The sequence below is a fragment of the Miniopterus natalensis genome, chromosome 20 (assembly GCF_054644295.1).
Source record: "Miniopterus natalensis isolate mMinNat1 chromosome 20, mMinNat1.hap1, whole genome shotgun sequence".
Lineage (NCBI taxonomy): Eukaryota > Metazoa > Chordata > Mammalia > Chiroptera > Miniopteridae > Miniopterus > Miniopterus natalensis.
This window is the reverse complement of record NC_142100.1, coordinates 26,660,913-26,678,979: the sequence shown is the minus strand read 5'-3', so window position 1 is coordinate 26,678,979 and position 18,067 is coordinate 26,660,913. Positions and strand designations below refer to the sequence as shown.

The 18,067-nt window shown below is 52.3% G+C and overlaps 1 protein-coding gene across 1 annotated transcript; it reads right to left on the bottom strand.

Moving 5' to 3' along the window:
* Window positions 1-311: 311 nt before the first annotated feature.
* On the bottom strand, window positions 312-15,989 carry BRI3BP (BRI3 binding protein). Its single transcript, XM_087828412.1, has 3 exons — window positions 15,718-15,989; window positions 11,100-11,202; window positions 312-5,196 (listed from the first exon to the last, which is right to left on the bottom strand). Exons 1-3 carry the CDS (start codon window positions 15,922-15,924, stop codon window positions 4,775-4,777), a joined length of 732 nt encoding a protein of 243 aa, XP_087684538.1. The 5' UTR covers window positions 15,925-15,989; the 3' UTR covers window positions 312-4,774.
* Between the last annotated feature and the right edge of the window lie 2,078 nt (window positions 15,990-18,067).

Below are 18,067 nucleotides of genomic sequence, written 5' to 3'. Positions count from 1 at the left end.
AGCTGGGATAACTCCACAAGAGGCTCAGCTGGAAGCGATGAAATGTATTTAGGAAGTCCGTACAACCAAATTACAACAAACATTTATTAAGCTGTAATTTTCACAATGTTTTAATTCTGTTCTGAGATCTGTGTCTACAAATACCTCTACATAACATCAAAGCCAGTTATTTCATAAATAACAGGAATGTATTTTCGCTTCGCAAAAAAAATACAAGCCTTATACATTTATGTCTCTATGATATTTGTAGGATCATTTTCCCAAGGCTCATGGGACTCTGTGCACACACCACACACACACACACACACACACACACACACACACCACTATATTCAAATCAGATGGATTTATTAGGTGTCAAATTAAATGCTATATCAAATTCATAACCAGGTACACAAAATAGGAGTTGAACCATGAGCGCACTGTGGACAACGGGTACCACACCTCACAAATGTGATTTCCAGTCAAGAGGGAAGTGGCTTTGCTGAATTTGGAGTGAGAGCTAATCACCATTACCACCATCACCAGAAATCGACTGAATTACACGGTATTCAGAGATTTAACACACATGCAGATATTGAATTGACACTAACACCTTTAAATCTGCAAAAAGACACTGGAACATATGGTCACTGATGCCACTAGCTGCCACAGGTTTTCAGATGCAATGGACAGTGAGCTTCGGATGCCACGAGGGAAAAACTGGTCCCAGCGTATCTGCTACTGCAAGTCAAGGAATCATTGAAGAGCGGAGAGCGGAAGTCAGCATGCTGACCAAAGTCTGTTTACCCCAGATACTGTACATCGATGGCTGTCTAACACTAATTTTAAGGGCACTGCATTAGATCCTGCAAAATATATATATATATATAATTCGATTATTCACAAGTGAGGCGCAAAAGTCCACCAACTCAAATGGCCAAAAATGAAAACTTTGCAGAACGGTGATCTATTATTTAAAAAGGGGGGGGGGGGGCAGGGGTGACACCTTAGGGTCTCAGGAATTCCTTTTAACACGAGCTAGCTGGGTGGCAGAGAGCTGGGGTTTAGGGTAAGTCAGCCAATTGAACACCCAGCTGGGAGAAGGTACCAGGCCTCGACCCGGAAGGCAGACGTCATTCATCCAAAGTGTCTTAAGCAGCAAGAAACGTAGAAATGAAGCAATGCAGGATTTTTAGAGTCTGCGCTGGCTATTGGGCATGTTATACGTTACTCCTAATTTCTCCACAGGGCCGCAGAATCACAAACAGCCAAAGTGGTCTCCCTGGTCCCCACAAGCCAACCCTCATGGGCGTGCAGAAGTCGTGAGGCTCCCAGCCACGGCCCCTGCCCTGCATGTGTACCCAACAGGGGCTGTCAGCACAGTTCCCAGTTCACCCCTCCGCCTCTGCTCACCCTGCGTGTGACAGGCTCCGTGTGACCCTGAGTGGCGTGCTTTGTGCCTCTCACCTGCAGACGTATTAAAAACCTTCTTTCGATGGTATTAACAGCTATTTATCACCATGCAGTCACCTTTATAAATTAAGACCAGGGCACAGGCCCTGGCCGGTGCGGGGCAGTTGGTTGGGCATAGTCCCACGCAACCAAAAGGTCACCAGTTGGATTCCCAGTCAGGGCACATGCCCAGGTTGCAGGCTCAATCCCCAGTAGGGGGTGTGCAGGAGGCAGCCGACTGATGTTTCTCTCTCTCTATAAAATCAATAAAAACATTTTTTAATTTCTTTTTTTTTAAAAAAAAGAAAGACCCAGCACAACTCACAGGGCAAGCTTTGATGAAATTTTGTTGCTGCAGCTTTGTTCCAGGAAATGCTCTGCGGTATCACTGAGACATTAGGCAAGAAAAGCCCAGGAGGCAGGTAACAGGCAGGTAACGCTGACTGGTATCAGGAAATATACTTAGGGAAAGCTTCGTACCCCAAAAGTGTCTTTTCTAACGTATGAAGTAAGAGATCATTCTAGACACCAGTCCCACGACATCCACACAAATCCAGCAACTGAGAGATCGCGGTCCCTTTCTGGACTGTTTTCCGGTCTTGGTATTTATTGCGATACTGAAGTATTGGGAAATTAACACTGATTGAGATATTTTTAAAAAACGGAGTCTGACTTGTAACAGATCCACAGTAGTTCTCACCAGGATGTTTCTATATCACACTGAATGAAGCTTTGCACTAATATAGTCCCCAGCCCTGAAGATATAAAAAAACGGTTCTCTTCAAGGTATGAGATATGATACAAAAATACATTTTTTCACGTACAAAAGAGGAAAAAGGAGGACATGGGAGGGTGGCAGGAGGGGGTCGGGGAGGCCAAATACCCTACAAGCTTCCATGGAATGGAGAAAAAAATAAAACCCAAACTCTTCGGGGTTAAGAATATCCCCAAATGGGAGTCAAGTTTCCGTATTAAAAAGCAAGAGTCACTCGGACCTAACATCTGGGATTTCTATCAGAATTTCAAACAAGGTGCTACCCTGAAGTGATCCCCTAATGCAGTGTAGGCTCTTTCATTAAAAATGAAGATGTCTCTGCCAGCCGGTGTGGCTCAGTTGGTTGGGCACCGTCCTGTGCACCAAAAGGTCGCCGGTTTGATTCCCAGTCAGGGCACATGCCCAGGTTGAGGGTTCGGTCCCCCGTTGCGATGCACACAGGAGACAACCGAGTGATGTTTCTCTCCCTCTCCCTCTCTCTAAAATCAATAAAAAAACATTTTTTTAAAATAATAAAGACATCTCTCGAGTGCATCGCACTGTAAAATGAGCTCCAGAGCCTATTCCGTGCCAATTTGGTAAAAAAAACAGGTGTAGATTCTCCACGGTGATTTTTCATCCACGCCTGTGGTCTCTGAACGGTTTTCCCGCCTCCATCTCAATCCAGCACAGGGGCCTTCAGCGTTCAGGTGCGAGGGTGGGAGGGGGAAATGGAGGGACTACATCCTACCCCGACCAGTGAGAGTTTAAGACCTAAAGGTTTTGTGCGGAATATGCCCATTTCTCTCTAAAACACACGCTATGTTTCAGAACCAACGCGTGCCAAACACACACACAAAAAAAGACAGAGATGACCTCCCTGGAATTGTTTGTACCCGGTGCTAAATCAGATTCGCCTACAAGGATCTAAATGGTTGGACTGGAGGGGTTTCAGGCCAGAAACCTCAGGTTTCAGACGCCCATGTGCCCCCAGCAAATCCCAGAGAACAAGCATCCCGGGAGGCGAGGTGAATGCAGGAGGGCTCGGGTCCCTTGACATGCACCTTGAAAAGAGAAGCTCCATACAGATCCTCAGGAGCACCTGCTTCCGTTTTCCAGAGACTCACAACCAAGAAGAAACTTTCACAGAAACGCCACGCAAGAGCCAGCAGAGGGCTGAGCTAGCTCCCGCGTGATGCCTGGACCACAAGGCCTTGGTTCTGCCCGATCGGACAGGGAGGGGCTCGGCGGGGGGCTGCCAGGGCAAGGATGTGGGTAGGGGAGGGCTATGGAGACATTGGGGACCCCCCCCAGCAGCCTTCAAAACTGCATTCTACAACAGCTGGGACTCCCTTTCCATGCCCCATTTTCTGGGGCACAGCTTGGGATACTACAGGGGGCATTTCCACCAGCCCGAGCCCATCCTTGCAAGCGCTCCCCTGCCCAGGACCCCCAGCTGTCTCCCTGCCCCTAGAGACCCCCTAGAATGGGGAGACCAGAGACTGCGGACAGAAAGCACCTAACACGTGTATTGTAAAAATTTCAGGAGAACAATTCAGATCTCGCCCAAGGCTTGTTTATGCCGCTAGTGTTCCTGAGATGCTTTATCAGCAGCGAGAGACTTGAAAATGTGATTAGCTGCTGCGGTTTGTTTTCCCTCTAAGGTCCCGAGTCAACCAAAACCAAAATGCAATAAACAAACAAAGAACCCTGGAGAGCGTATCTTTCCTACATGGGCCGAGCCGGCAAACGGCGAGGTCAGGGCACCCAGGAGATCCCCGAGTGAGCCGGGGTGCCTACCCAAGGGCGCTCTCGGCGTTCAACCCCGAAGACATTTCTTTGCCCAGACCTTGAGTTTCTCCTTTACAAAATGTTGACTTCAAATGCATCCAAGTTCAGAAGGGGGAGGGGGGGAAAAAACCTCAGGTTTTCTACAAATAATGATTTCTTAGAAATAGAATTGATTAGGGGGGCGGGGGGGTGGGCCTGGGATCCAAGAGACCATTAGTTTCATCCTGGAGCCCAACTGTCTGCACTCGGAAGCGACGGGATTCACCACCTTGGTCAAAATCAACCCGAAATAGCACCCAGCGGAGCTCGCCTCCTGGGAAGACGCGAGCAACGTGCGCACGCCTCCCCCGCCGGTCCCTTCCCTTTCCCAAAATGTCCATTAGCGTGTGTGTCTCCCTCCACGTAAAGTTTTAAGAAGCTTGACTCGGATCTGCCTTTATTTTAAAAAAAACAACACAGAAACACCTTACAAAAGATGTATCTAAATGCCTGAAAAAAATTAATGTTATGCTCTATGCAGATAGACCTCTCTCACTGTACAGCCAATCTGGTCCCATCCTGTTTAAAAAATACCTCTCTCGAGTGACACCCGGCAGGCAGCTGGTTCTGCTTCCGTGAGCTGGTCCCTCCCTCCGGGGCCGAGCCCTACGAGTCAGCACGGGGCCGAGACACCCTCACCGAGGCAGGGAGCGTTTATTACGACTGCTTGGGGTGCGCCCCCCGCTTCCTTCGCCGCCGCTTCTGCTTCCTGAGAGGGGGAGCTGGCGCCCCGGGCCCCGGCCGGCCGGCTGGTTGTCACTTGCCGTTGGCGTGGTCGAGGCTCTCCAGCACGCGGCCCAGGCGGACGTTGAGCTGCCGGACCTGGTTCTCCAGGCGGTCCAGCTTCTCGTCCACGCTGGGGCCGCCCGAGCCGCCCCGCCAGCAGGAGCCCACGGGCCCGGTCATGAAGTAGACGGCCACCACGAAGCACAGGGGCAGGGCCGCGGCCTCCGGCTCCCCCTCGTACTTGTGCAGGATGTACACGCAGGACATGGAGAACAGGACGACCCGCGCGACCCAGAAGAAGCGGCCGAAGACCACGTGCAGGATGCCGAAGGTGAAGCCCAAGGTCAGGGACAGGAACCAGTAGGCCAGCGTGACGACTGCCACCAGCATGAGCGCGCGGGCCGGGCTGCTGGCCACCGAGGCGGGGCTGAAATACTGGGAGATGGCGGAGACTACGGGACACAAGAAGAGGGACAGCGGCCAGTCACAGAGAGTCCGGTTTCCGGTGGGCACAGGCTGGGCTTAGGCGGCTCAGCTCGCGGGCCGGGCCTTTGCAACAGCCCAGGGAACTAAGCTGCTTCGACTAACCTCCAGAGGAAGCCCTGAGAGGGACTGCCTGCCTCCTGTGGGCCTCAAACACCTGTCACAGCCGGGCTCGGCCCATGAACCGAGAGGTCACTGGTTCAATGCCCGGTCAGGGCACATGCCCGGGTGGGAGGCTCCATCCCCAGTAGGGGGCATGCAGGAGGCAGCCCATCAATGTTTCTCTCTCACTGATGCTTCTATCGCTCTCTCCCTCTCCCTTTCTCTCTCTAAAAAATAAATAAAAATATATTTTAAAAAAAACACACCTGTCACAGCAGGGCGGAGCCTGCCAACTGTCCCTCAGTTCCCTCCCTTCTTGTCTCCCGCAGCAACGAATGCCCAGCTGCTGGCCGGACACATGGTCGCCTAGGGTGAAGGTGTTTCCCAGTCTCTCCCTCATAGCTACACGACTAAGCTTTGGTCAAGGAGAGAGAAGCAGACATATTCTGCGATAGCTTCAAAGGTGGTGGTTCTTTCCTGAAAGTAGCAGGAATGGGCCCTTTACCTCTTCTTCTGCCTGTTGGGATGCGGATGTGATAGTAGGAGTGGGAGCAGGTGTCTTGGGCCGTGAGGGAAGAAAGGACACCTACTGGGGAGCAAAAAGATGGAAGGTGCCTGGGTCCCGAGGACCTCCGGCCGCAAAGCCACCTACCTGCCTAACCACCTACCTGTGACCTTTCACATAAGAGAAATAAGCTTGCTTCTTGTGCAAGCTGCTGTTATTCTGGGGGGTTTCTTACTCACAGCCAAACCTAACCGTGACCGGTACCCACACACGAAGTTCCACCTTAAGCACGGAGTTAAGTGCAGGAGCTGCATCTTCTGTGTGCCCGACTTGGGGGAAATTTTCAAACAGAAAAGTTAAAAGAACAGTAAAATAAATGTGCCTCTTGAAACACCAGCCCGGTTTCACGATCGTTCACATTTGGCCGTATTTCGCTGCACCGCTCGTCACATACCGGTTTTTTTTTACCGAACCTTTGGAAACATGCACACATCACACTTCGACATGCTTCTCCCCGCCCGCCCCCCGGTTTTATTGAGATATAATTCACATACAACACTATATAAGTTTAAGGTGTACAGCGTAACGATTTACATATACTGGGGCTCGATCACCTCAATAAGCTTCGTTAACATCTATCATCTCAAATAGATACAAAAAAAACAAACATTTTTGCTTGTCCTGAGACCTCTTAGGATCTAGTGCTCTCTTAACAACTTCCCTATAGATCCTACAGCAGTGCTAGCGAGAGTCAGCACATTGTCCGTAACATCCCCAGGACTATCCTTCCCGATGAAGCTGTACCTTCAGAACGACCTTCATCCACTTGCCCTACTCCCCACCTGCCTCTGGTAACCGCAGAGCTGACCTCTTTTGCCACGGGTTTGGGTTTTTTGGGGTTTTTTTTGATTCCACATAGAAGGGAAATGGTACAGATCTCGTCTTTCTCCATCTGGCTCATCTCAGCGTCACACCCTCGAGGTCCATCCATGTGGTCAAATATGCCAGAATTTCCCTCTCCTTATAGCTGGATACTATTCCACGGTGTAAGTCCCACACCTTCTGTATCCGTTCATCCCGGGCGGGCACTCGGGCCGTTTCCAACGCTGCTGTGAACACGGGGGTGCAGGCTATCATCTCTCGGGCATAGTGTTTTCCTTCCCCTTAGACATATTCCCAGGACGGCCGGGTCGCACGGCAGCTCTATTTTTAAGTTTCTGAGGACACTCCAGACTGTTTTCCACGGCGGCTGCACCAATTTACATTCCCGGAAGAGCGCACGAGGGCTCCCTTTTCCCCACACCCTCGCCAGTGCCCGCCTGTCGACTTCTGAGTGATGGCCATGACCTGTTGGCCATGTGCCACCTTCTTTGGGAAAACGTCTATTTCAGGTCCTTTGCCCTTTTTAATAGGATTATTTGTGTTTTTGCTCTCCGGTTGTAGGAATTCTTTACGTATTTGGGGCATCAATCCCTTCACAGATAGATGTATGGTCTGCAAATACTTGTTCCCCCTTCTCGTGGGTTCTTTCCATGTCGTCGATCGTTTCTTTGGCTGTACAGAAGCTTTTTTGTTCGATGTGGTCCCACCTGCTTATTTTTGCGTTTGGTGCCAAATCCAAAAAGTCATCGCCAAGATGGACTTGACGCAGGAGCTCACGACCTAGGCTTTCTCATGGGAGTTTCACGGCCTCCGGCCTCACATTTTTAAGCCTCTCATCCATTCTGCATTAAACTTCGCGAGCGGTGTCAGACGGGTCTAGTTTCATTCTTTTACAGGAGAATTTCCAACTTTCCCAGCACCATTTATGGGAAGAGACGGTCTTTTGTCCACGGAGTCGTCCTGGCTCCCTTTTCAAGGATCAGTGGGCCGTAAATGCCCGAGTCCACAGGTTCCCGGGGACACTGCTGCTGCTCGCAGGGCCTTGCTTGAGGTCTAACAGCCCATATACAATCCACTCTATGCCTGACGGGGACAGCAGGCCTGGGGGGACGCGGGATGTGACATGTGCAGGGGCTAAGTGTGGACCCTGAGCAGGCACGAGACAGGGAGGCTTGAACCTGGGGCTTTCAAGGTTCCTAAATGCACCCAGAGTGTGAACGTCTCGTGCTAAAGCCGTTTTGACTTTGCAGCCGAGTTTCACACTTAACTCCTGCAGAAGCGGAGCCTAAGCCTCGCCTTCTGGTCTCTGGACATTCCCGAGAGTTATTTATATGGGTCCTACCTATGGATATTTACCATCATAGAAACTAAAACTAAATTTTAATAAACTCTTGATTTTAAAAAAAAAATTGTGGTTTGTACCTTAATCCTTTAATATACCTCATACTTTCAGGCTAATTTTTCTTAAACCTTTGATAAACACACACACACATTTTCAAAGGAGTTTTAGGTCCATAGCAAAATCAAGAGAAGGTGTAAGTTACTTTTTAAATGTTATTATTCATTCATTTAAAAATAATGAACCCCTTACAGGTTCACATAGAAAATATTTTCTCATGAAAAATAACTGTTTAAAAAAAAAACACATAGTGAGAACAGGGGCATTGTTTTGCATTTTTGCAAATCATTTTAACATCTGGCTTGTTTGGAGAACTGGATTATCAAATCTGCTCTTGAATTCACAGAAACAAAATGCCAGCCGCAAATGTGAGTCACACTCGTATTTTTAAATTTTCTAGTAAGCCACATTTAAAAGGGCAAAAAGAAACAGGTAAAATCGATGTTAAGACATTTAACCCAGTATATTCAAAATATCATCTACATGAAACCAATATAAAATGATTACTGAAGCACGGGTTGAGCCCCTGGCATTTTCCACATGGGGCCTCAGGCACAGAGAGTGACTTGCCCAGGGTCCCACAGCTGGGACAGGGCAGACCTGGAACCTCAAGGCAGAGAGTGGAAGGAAAATTCACCTCTTCCCCATTTTTGTCTGAAGTGGCCTCGGTGGCTTAAATCCATCCACGTGTGGCCACGGTGCTCTGGCCACATGTGGCCACTGCGCACTAGACACGGGGCAAGTCTCGGCTGAGATGCGCTGTGTCAGGCACAGCCTGGGTTTCTAAGACTTAATACCCCTCCACGCTGATGACAAGTTGAGGTGACAGTATTTTGGATCTATCGGGGTAACTGAAATACCTCGTTAAAACCAGTCTCACTGGTTCTCTTTGTTAACGTGACGAGCACATTTCATTCGCACGTGGCTGGCTTTCCGTTTCCGTCAGACGGGTCTGGGCTAAGAAGTCCCCATGTTAAGGACACTCTGGAACATTCTGCAGGAGGAAGTCAGAGGGCGGTGCCCACAGAAGACTCTGTACCAAACACCCAACTTGTGAGCGGCGTCCCCTCGAGCCTTTTCCACTCTCTAACGTCCAGCGCGTGGCACACGGATCGCCAAGGCCTCCGGGCACTTTGAGGCTCATGCCTCAGATGAAAGGGGGAAGCGCGGCCTGGAAGGGGGTCCTTTCTCCTCCAGAACGCGCAGGGCCGTGAGCTTTTACCGCCCCGCGTTCCGCTGCGCACGGCCCCTTCTGGTCCCCTCCGCGTACTGGGAAGGCGGTCTCCGCTCTGGGTCCCTTCATCCTGAGCCGCGTGCCACTCCCTGCGACGTCTGCCTCTCCGGGGCTCACTGCACGGTGGTGGAAATGCCGAGAGCGTAACCACCCGGGTGGCTGGAGAACGCGGGTTCCAAGCAGGACGCCGCACAGTTGCTCCACCTGGGTCATGCACTGGCTCAGCCCGAGTCCCAGGAGGGGCCACCAACGGCCTCAGGGGCTGCGAGCTGCACAGCATCCTCTCCAAGGGCCACGATGCTGCCTCCGGTTTTTCGCTTGAGCAGCGAGGCACCCCGCACCGGCCCAAGGCCCCTCAGAGGCTGAACTCAATGGTTCGAGGCTGGAGGTGGTTCCGAGGGGCTGAGGGGGACAGAGCTGGGGGGAGGCAGTCTGGTAGGACAGAGCCCTTGACCTCTGGGATCTGATGCTGTCTCCAGGCAGATCATGTCAGAACTGAGCTAAATTTGTGGGACACCCCAACAGCGTCCGAGGACAACTGAGTTCACTGCTTAGGGGTGAGGTACTGGAACAAGGGTTCCCTCCACTCCCTGATAAGATGAGCTCTCTGGGCCCGGACTGTTTGCACAAACGGTGGTTTCTGCTGACACCTGCCGTCCTCCGGGGGGTCTGGGATCTGGGTGCCTGCCAGGCAGAGGGTGCCTGGGTGACCAGCCCTGACCAACACCCTGGGCCCTGAGCCTCTGAGGAGCTTCCCTGGCAGACGACACGTCACACGTGTGTTGTCACAGCGCCTTGCTGGGAAATTAAGCATATCCTGTGTGGCTCCCCAGGGAGAGGACCCTGGAAGCGGGAGCCGGTGTCCTCTGGACTCCACCTCACGCACCTGCTCCCTTTGCTGATCCCGCTTCTGGTCCTTTCGCCGGAATAAGTATCAGCTGTGGATATGGCCCGGGCTGGGTCCTGAGAGTCTTCCTAGAGCGTCACCGGGCCTGGGGTGGTCTTGGGAACCTCGACCGGGGAGGCTGCTGCAGACTTCCTGGAGCGAGAGGCAGCAGCCTGGCCCCTGGCCGTGTCCCTGACGTCGCCAGTCCCAGCGGCAGCTTCCCGGTCCCGGAGCAGAACAGGTCAACCGAGTTTGGGGGTCACACGTCACCCCCTTCAGACCTTCGGGTGATTCCATGAGCATCTCACTCTCTGAACTAAACCTCTTTCTGCTTAAGTGACTGGAGTAGTTTGATACGGATCCCAGAGAGCCCACCTCTGCTCCTCGCAGTTGGCCTGGGGCAGGCACGTGGGCATGACACCCTGGCGCCTTATCCTAAATGGCATCTGAATCTCGGCTCTGGGGGACCGTTTATGTAACTATTACTACAGGTGTTTACTCCAATCCTCACTGTCCCCTGCTAGGCATCACGGGCCACCCACTATGGGGACCGGTCACACCATGAGAACCATGAAACAGCACCTTGGTCCTGGCCAGTGTGAGTGGTTAGAGCATCGGTCCGTGCACCAAAGGGTCTCAGGTTCAATTCCCAGTCCAGGGCATGTACCTGGGCTGCAGGTTCAATCCCTGGCCCTGGTTGGGATGTGTCTGGGAGGCAACCAATTGATGTGTCTCTCTCACATCGATGCTTCTCTCTCTCTCCCTCCTTCCCACTCTCTCTAAAAATCAATGGAAAATATATCCTCCCGGTGGGGATTAGCAAACAGAAACCCAGTGCTTTGAAAGAACACCCCCCACACCTACCATCCAGTCCAAGGACATCCAAGAGCTCCATCCACAGTTTCCACAGTGTTTCCAGAAACAGGTCCACGCCCAGCACGAACCTCTCAGTCAGCCTGGCCAAGAACTGCAGGGACAAGAGGAGAGTGGTCACTAACTCGGCCAATGCCACCCTCCTCCTGGTCCAGCCGAGCTCGCTGCCTACACATAGCGAGAAAACAGAGCCGACAATGGTGACGGCCATAAGGAAAGGCCGAGCAGCCCAGGGGTCTGGTGACCTAGGACAGATTGCCGGGGGGCCAAGGACTGAGGGAAATCTGGTCCAGCCTCCCTTCTGCAGACCGAGCGATGCACCCATGGGAGACAGCAGCCTCCACTCAGCAGAGCTGCCTCGCTGCTCGTCTGACCGCTCCTGGAGCCCTCCGCCTGCCCTATGCCAAGGTCTCTGCATTCCTCTGCCTGATTTCCCTTTTTTATTTATTTTTAATTTTTTACATTCATTCTTCAGTTACAGTTGGCATAAAGTGTGGTGTTAGTTTCAGGTGTATGGCAGAGACATTAGACATCTATATACCTCACGCAGTGATCACCCCAATAAGCCATGTACCCACCTGGCACACCCCACAGTTATGATCGGATTCCCTACATCATACATGACGTTCCCGTGACGGTTTCTGTAACTGGCAATTTGTACTTCTGATTTCTCCTTTGAAGATGTGGGGCTCTCTGTCCCCACCTACCTCACCTGGAGGCTGGGGGACCCTACAAGGGAGCAGCTCTGAAGGTTAAGAACAGGGATTCTCACACCTGAGCAGTATCTGTGGAAACGAGAGCCCCACGCCCTACCTGGCTGCAGGGACAGGAGCCTGGAAGGTCTGTGTTACCTTCCCAGGTGATTCTGGCTAGGGTGATACAGGTGAGAGGTCATGTCACCTTTTATTATTATTTTTTGCATGGCTTATTTTTTTATTATAAAAAAGACAAGTTTTAAGAAATGATGAGCCCTGGCTGATTTGGCTCAGTGGTTAGAGAGTCGGCCTGCGGCCTGAAGAGTCCCGGGTTCAATTCCAGACAAGGGCATGTACCTGGGTTGCCGGCTCAATCCCCAGCCCCAGTCGGGGCCTGTGCGGGAGGCAACCAATCGATGTGTCGATCTCACATTGGTGTTTCTCTCTCTCTCTACCCCCCTTCCACTCGCTCTGAAAAGCGATGGAAAAAATATTGAGGATTTAAAAAACAAAAACAAAAAACACCAGCTCTCAGCTTAGATATTCCCACCACAGCTGGATTTTTTCCCCTGCGCTCCCCAAGATCCAGACCTCAATGCAGCCACCTGGGAATTTTGCCCCCAACCTTGTTGCAGAACTTCCCTTCCCTGCCAACCTATCTTCCCAGACCCAACTCATGCCCCCTCCTCCAGGCAGGCCCCTGCTCTTAGCTCTCTGAAACACCTTTCTTGCAGCACAACAGACTCTACCTTGTTAGTGCCTGGGTCCTGTGTGATGCCCGGGTCCTGTGTGATGCGTGATAAAGCGGTCTCCTTCTCTCCCTGGCTCACTCGGTCAAAGGCACACCTCCCTGGCCCTCACAGACACCAAGCCCATCCCCACCACAGGGCCTTTGCCCATGCCATTCCCTCTGCCCCTTCGGCTCCTCCTTCAGCTCCCTTCCCTGGCCACTCCAGTTACTTCCAGTTCCACAGGGGTTAGGAGGGTGGACGGGCCAAGTTCCCTACCACTGATCAGCTGAACTGTGGGCACGAGGCCTTGCTTTCCTCACCTGTAAAACAGTGACAATGGTACCAGAGCCTCTCTTAGAACCGTGCCAGGCACACGCTAAGCTTACACAAAGGTTACCCACCATCATTAACCGCATCATGCTGTTTTATTTCTTTAATGACGCTTATCCCTCTGAAATTATCTCGCTGCGTTTACGTTTCACTGTTTTATTCCTGTCCCGGGAAAGCTCCTCCCTTCAGATGGGACATGTCATCTGTATCGTGCTCCACATAGTAGGTGCTTAAGAAAAATTTTAAATGGTTGTAAAATACACGTAACATCAAATTGACCATCTTAAGCGTGCAATCCAGTGGCAGTAAATACATTCACAATGTAGTGCAATCATCACCTCTGTCTCGTTCCAGAACATTCTCATCACCTAAAAAGAACTTCCCTATGAGGCGAGCTCCAGGCTCCCTCCCCTTAGCAACCACTAATCTGCTTTCTTACATAAACGTCTACCATTAACTAAATGCTTATTCGGTGCCCGGTATTGCATACACCCTAACCAGTCACATTCGACCAATTTACCTCCTGTGCACAAACGAGACACAGAAAGGTCAAGCAACAGGCCGGGGGTCACAGGGCTAGTGAGATGCAGAGCTGGGGTTCAAACCCACGTCCGTTGCTCCGCAAGGCCCATGCTCCAAACCAAAAAGGTCACGGGTTCATTTCAGACAAGTCCTAGATCAGAAAACACGGCGTTTCTTTAAACACCCACAAACTTCACAAACCTCCAAGCAGGTCTGGCCCGAGTTAGCAAACCCAGGCGGGCTGAAAACTACAGCTGCGGGCCAACCCAGTTTCCCTTCCACTAAGGTTAACAAACCGATCTCTCCCCCAAGCCTGGCTGGCCTGGGCCACACTCAGTAGGAAATAAGTCAGGTCAGCCTCATTCTAGAAACCGTACGGACCGGAGAAAACGGGAAAGGTCACGAGGCGGGGAGACCGTGGGCTTCAGGCCCACGCTGCCTGGGTTCAAATCCCGGGTCTGTCGCTCCACCTCACCCGAAGCCAGCCTCACTTCACCACCCCTGTGCCTCAGTTTCCCCATCTGGCCATCTGTAAAATGGAAGCGGTAACAGGACCTACCTCATAGGGTTGTTCTAAGGATTAAATAAGTTACTCTAGCGATAAAAGCTCTTAGCACATTTTAAGCCAAAAAAACAGAAGTTAGTGGCACCATCATCTCAATTGGAGGCACAAACCCTGGTTGACCCAAGAAAGAGTTCTCAGATTCCTTGCAAGTACACAGCCCAGAGGCTACGCCCTTAAATATCGAGTTTGCATTTCACAGCCGTGGACCTTTGGAGTCTCAGGCAGAACCGTCAGCCGGCACTCGGGTTGCTCCTGCTTCACCAGCACCGAGAAGTTCTTTTTGCGCCAAAACAAATGTGTTCTGTTTTCAAATCAAATCCCTGGGGCACAGACTCACCTCCGGCACATCCCTCAAGCCCAGGCAGGACAGAGGGCACTCAGGTGTCCGGACTCGCTCTCTCCTCTCTGAACGCCTACCTACAAAGAGTTCCTCCCCCCGGGACGCCCGGCCCACCCAAGAGGTGTCCTCACACCCACAGGAGAGGATGGTCAGAAGTCAGTTTTCCTAACAAATGAACCTGTCTTTCATTTCACCCAACAAGGGTATCCGGCCAGTCTCACGTGGGTGTCAATGTCCTTTTTCCCCCCTCCATCTCAAGGACTAGAAAACTTTTTTTGGACCCTGAAAGCCCTTCCAGCCCAGCTCAGCGACGCTGCGGCTGGTGCCCTGGCCAGGATACCACGGCAGAGGATACTAATTCAGCCCTTACTCTGGGCGGGGAAAGACAGACCACGCACAACCACCAACTCACAATGAAGCATTATGCCCATTTACCAGGATAAAGAAACTGAGCCTAAGGCCATCCAGTCTGGAAGTGGGAGAGCCCAACCTTGAACCCAAACCTCTCCCGGTTCCAAAAGCCCAGAACTAGCCCACACAGGGGAACGGACAGGACTCAAGGAGCCAGGCGACCTCGTGCGACCGTCTCCACTCACTTCCTCTTTCTGGTGAACTTTTGCCCCAACGGCGGGCCCATCCCACCCGGCTCCGGGGGCCCAGCAGGGAGCGGGGGGAAGGGGGGTCCCCCTGAGCTCCTCCTGAGCCCTCTACACCATGGGGGGGGGGGGGCCTGCAGGCTCCGGGCCAGCCCCAAAGTGACCAAAGCGCTCGGAGTGAAAAGGCCCGGCGCACAGTAGGAGCTCACCAACAGTCGCCAAAGCAACCGAACAGGCCGCATGGCTCCCCTTCTCTTAAGTTTAAAATAAAAATTTTTAAAAAGGCATAAATATCTTCAAGTCAGAAAGAGAGGGGGCCGTAGGAGCCCAGGGGGAGTGGGGAGCGTGTCGGGGGCGAGGCTAGAAGGTATGTGGGGTCGCCGGGGAGCGCGGCAGCGTGGGGGGAGGGCGCAGGCGGGCAGGGCGCCCTGGGCAGCCGGCGCGGTGCCTGGCTCATAGCAGGTGCTCATTCAAACGTGCAGGATGAATGGATGAGTCAATGGATGGAGGGATGGAGGGAGGGAGGGAGGGAGGGAGGGAGGGAGGGAGGGAGGGAGGGAGGGAGGGATGCATGAGACGCGCGACCGGCGTCAGCGCAGCCCCGGAGAGGCCCTACCCGCGGCGCCCTAGGGGGCAAAATCCAAGGAAAAGGGAGGCGCGGGGTACAGGGCGCCCCGACCCCAGGCCGGAACCCGACGCCAGCCCCGGGGCGCAGGCTGAGCGCCCCCGTCCCGGGCACCCCTCTCCCCCCCCGGAGGCCGCGCACGGCCCGGGCGCCAGGTGCGCGGCGGCCGGGACAAGGTGACTGCGGGCGCGGGCCCGGCGCCCACCTTCTGCGCGGCGCGCACGTTGTCCTCGCCGAACAGGCTGCCGACGCTCTGCGAGAAGGTGTTGACCGTGCGGCGGTAGCTGTTCTTCTCGGCGCCGCCGCGGCCCCGCGCCCCCTGCGCGCCGGGGGCCAGCAGCCCGAGCAGCAGCGGCAGCAGGAGCAGGAGCCCGGCCCGGGCCCGGGGCCAGCCCGAGACGCGCGCGCCCATCGCGGGGCCGGAGGGCTGCGGGGTCGGACGGAGGGGACGCGGCGACTCCGGCGGGGACCGCGTAGGCGCGCAGCAGACCGCGCGCCGAGCCCGCGCCCGCGCCCGCCGCCGCCGCTGCGCCACCTGCTCCGCCCCGCGCGCAAAGGCGCAAAGGCGCAAAGGCGCTGCCCACGCCCGGCCCCGCCCCCGGACGCCGTGCCCGCCGGCGGGACGGGTCTGAGGTCGCCCCGTCTTCCCGCCCCCACCCTCCGGAAGCCCTCCCTGACCTGCTGGGGTCTCCACCTTTTTTTTTTTTTTTTAATAATTTTTAACTTTTCTGTAAAAAGCTACCCATCCATGCCTGGAAAACTTGCAACAGCCTCCACGAGGATACGTGACTGCCGCTGATTGGAAAACATGAAATCCATCCATATATATATGTTACTGAGCCTAACAAGGGTGCGCAACAATTGGCCACCGTTGCCCATGGCAAGGGCACCGGCTCGTCCATTCATCCCGAAATATTTAAATAAAAGGAAAGCCGTCTAGCATCCCGCTTCCCCTTCCTGAACGAGCTGTTCTGCAGGGTCACAAAAGAGCGGAGGGGAAGTTCTGTTTAGAAAAGTCCGGCTCGTCAATGAGGAAGGAGGGGAAAGAATTAGAAAGTCGTTGTTGCAGCCCTGAATGATCCAGGGGACTGTCGTGCAGGGGTCAGAACCGAGGCGTTGGTGGGAAATGAGGGGCCCCAAGGTGTCCTGACCCGGGCCCGCCAGTCTTCGTAGCAGGAAGTACCAGCGCCACCTACACTGGGTTCTGGCCAAAGCACTTGGAGCCATAACCTGATCTGGCCTCTAGGCCTAACCAACAGTTTACCTGAAATTATGGGGGATGGAGGGGGGGTTACACGAAGCAGAAGAAATTGGCCAAATCCAAGGACCAAGGACCCAGTTTCTTCTATAAGTAAAAGGCACAAAAAGTGAAGGGAGGGGAGTATTATTGATTTTTTAAAGACCTGAGAGCCATAATAACCAAATGCAATGTGCGGGTCTGTTTGCATCCTACATCAAACCAACCACCTCTAACCAGACGTTTTTGTTTGAGACAATGCGGTAAATAAAACTTAATCTTTGCCAACCCGAAGGGTAAAAAAAATTGTATCTTTTTTTTCAAACTTACATTTTTCTGAATTCCAAGGGAAGCTTTCATAGATTTATTGGCCCTGTAGTTTATCTTCTTCTTTTAAAGTAAACTTTTTTCATGGAAGTATAGCATGCAAACAGAAAAATACACAACTCCCGAGGTGTCTCTCCATGAATTGAAACAGCGCACAGGTAACCAGCTCGAGTTTGGAGAAATGGAACGTTGGGCAGCTTCCCAGGAAAGCTGATTCATTTTGGTGACTCATTTTGCCTGTTTTTAAACTTTGTCAATAGGATCACGAAACAGGATCTTTTCTGATTGGCCTCTTTTGTTCAACAGTGTACTTATGAGACCCATGCTGTTATGTAGGTGTGTTTTTCTTCTTGCTTTATAGTATGCCCTTTATCTCTTTTGAAGGTAACCTTTTGGTATACAGTATTTCAGAAGAAAATAGAGAATGTACTATTACCTACTTAATAATTTTAAAATGGACACACTTTTTACTTAATGAAATAAACGTATTTAAAGAAATTTGATTGCCATAACCCTAAGCTATGAAAACGTAGGTTTGGTAGGCTAATTATTCTGTTTTCAAAAATCCACTTAACTTAATATGTAACTTTCTAAAATGTTCTATGTATACCACCCAAATCCTCCTGCATCACCTGTGCGTTTGTGGGGGTTTGCTTTTGTTGGGAGGGGGGAAGTTTATCCAAATTCAATCACACCACTCATTCATTCATTAATTCCTACATTCAACAGCTATTATCGCTTACCTGCTCTGCAGCCAGATCTCCTTCTAGAGTCTTCAAATCTTCTTCCTGCCCAGACGGTGTGGCTCAGTGGTTGAGGATCAACGTAGGATCCAGAAGATTGAGGTTTGATTCCTGTCAGGGCACATGTTCCATCCCCAGTGGGGGGCCTGCAGGAGGCAGCGGATCCATGACTCTCTCATCACTGATGTTTCTCTCTCTCTCTCTCCCCCTCTCCCTTCCTCTCTCTGAAATCAGTAAAGACATATTTT

Coding starts and splice junctions, on each gene's coding strand:
- BRI3BP (XM_087828412.1), bottom strand. CDS start 15,924: ATGGGCGCGCGCGTCTCGGGCTGGCCCCGGGCCCGGGCCGGGCTCCTG. Junction 11,203..15,717: donor ACGTGCGCGCCGCGCAGAAG/GTGGGCGCCGGG, acceptor TTGTCCCTGCAG/TTCTTGGCCAGGCTGACTGA. Junction 5,197..11,099: donor GGATGTCCTTGGACTGGATG/GTAGGTGTGGGG, acceptor TGTGTCCCGTAG/TCTCCGCCATCTCCCAGTAT.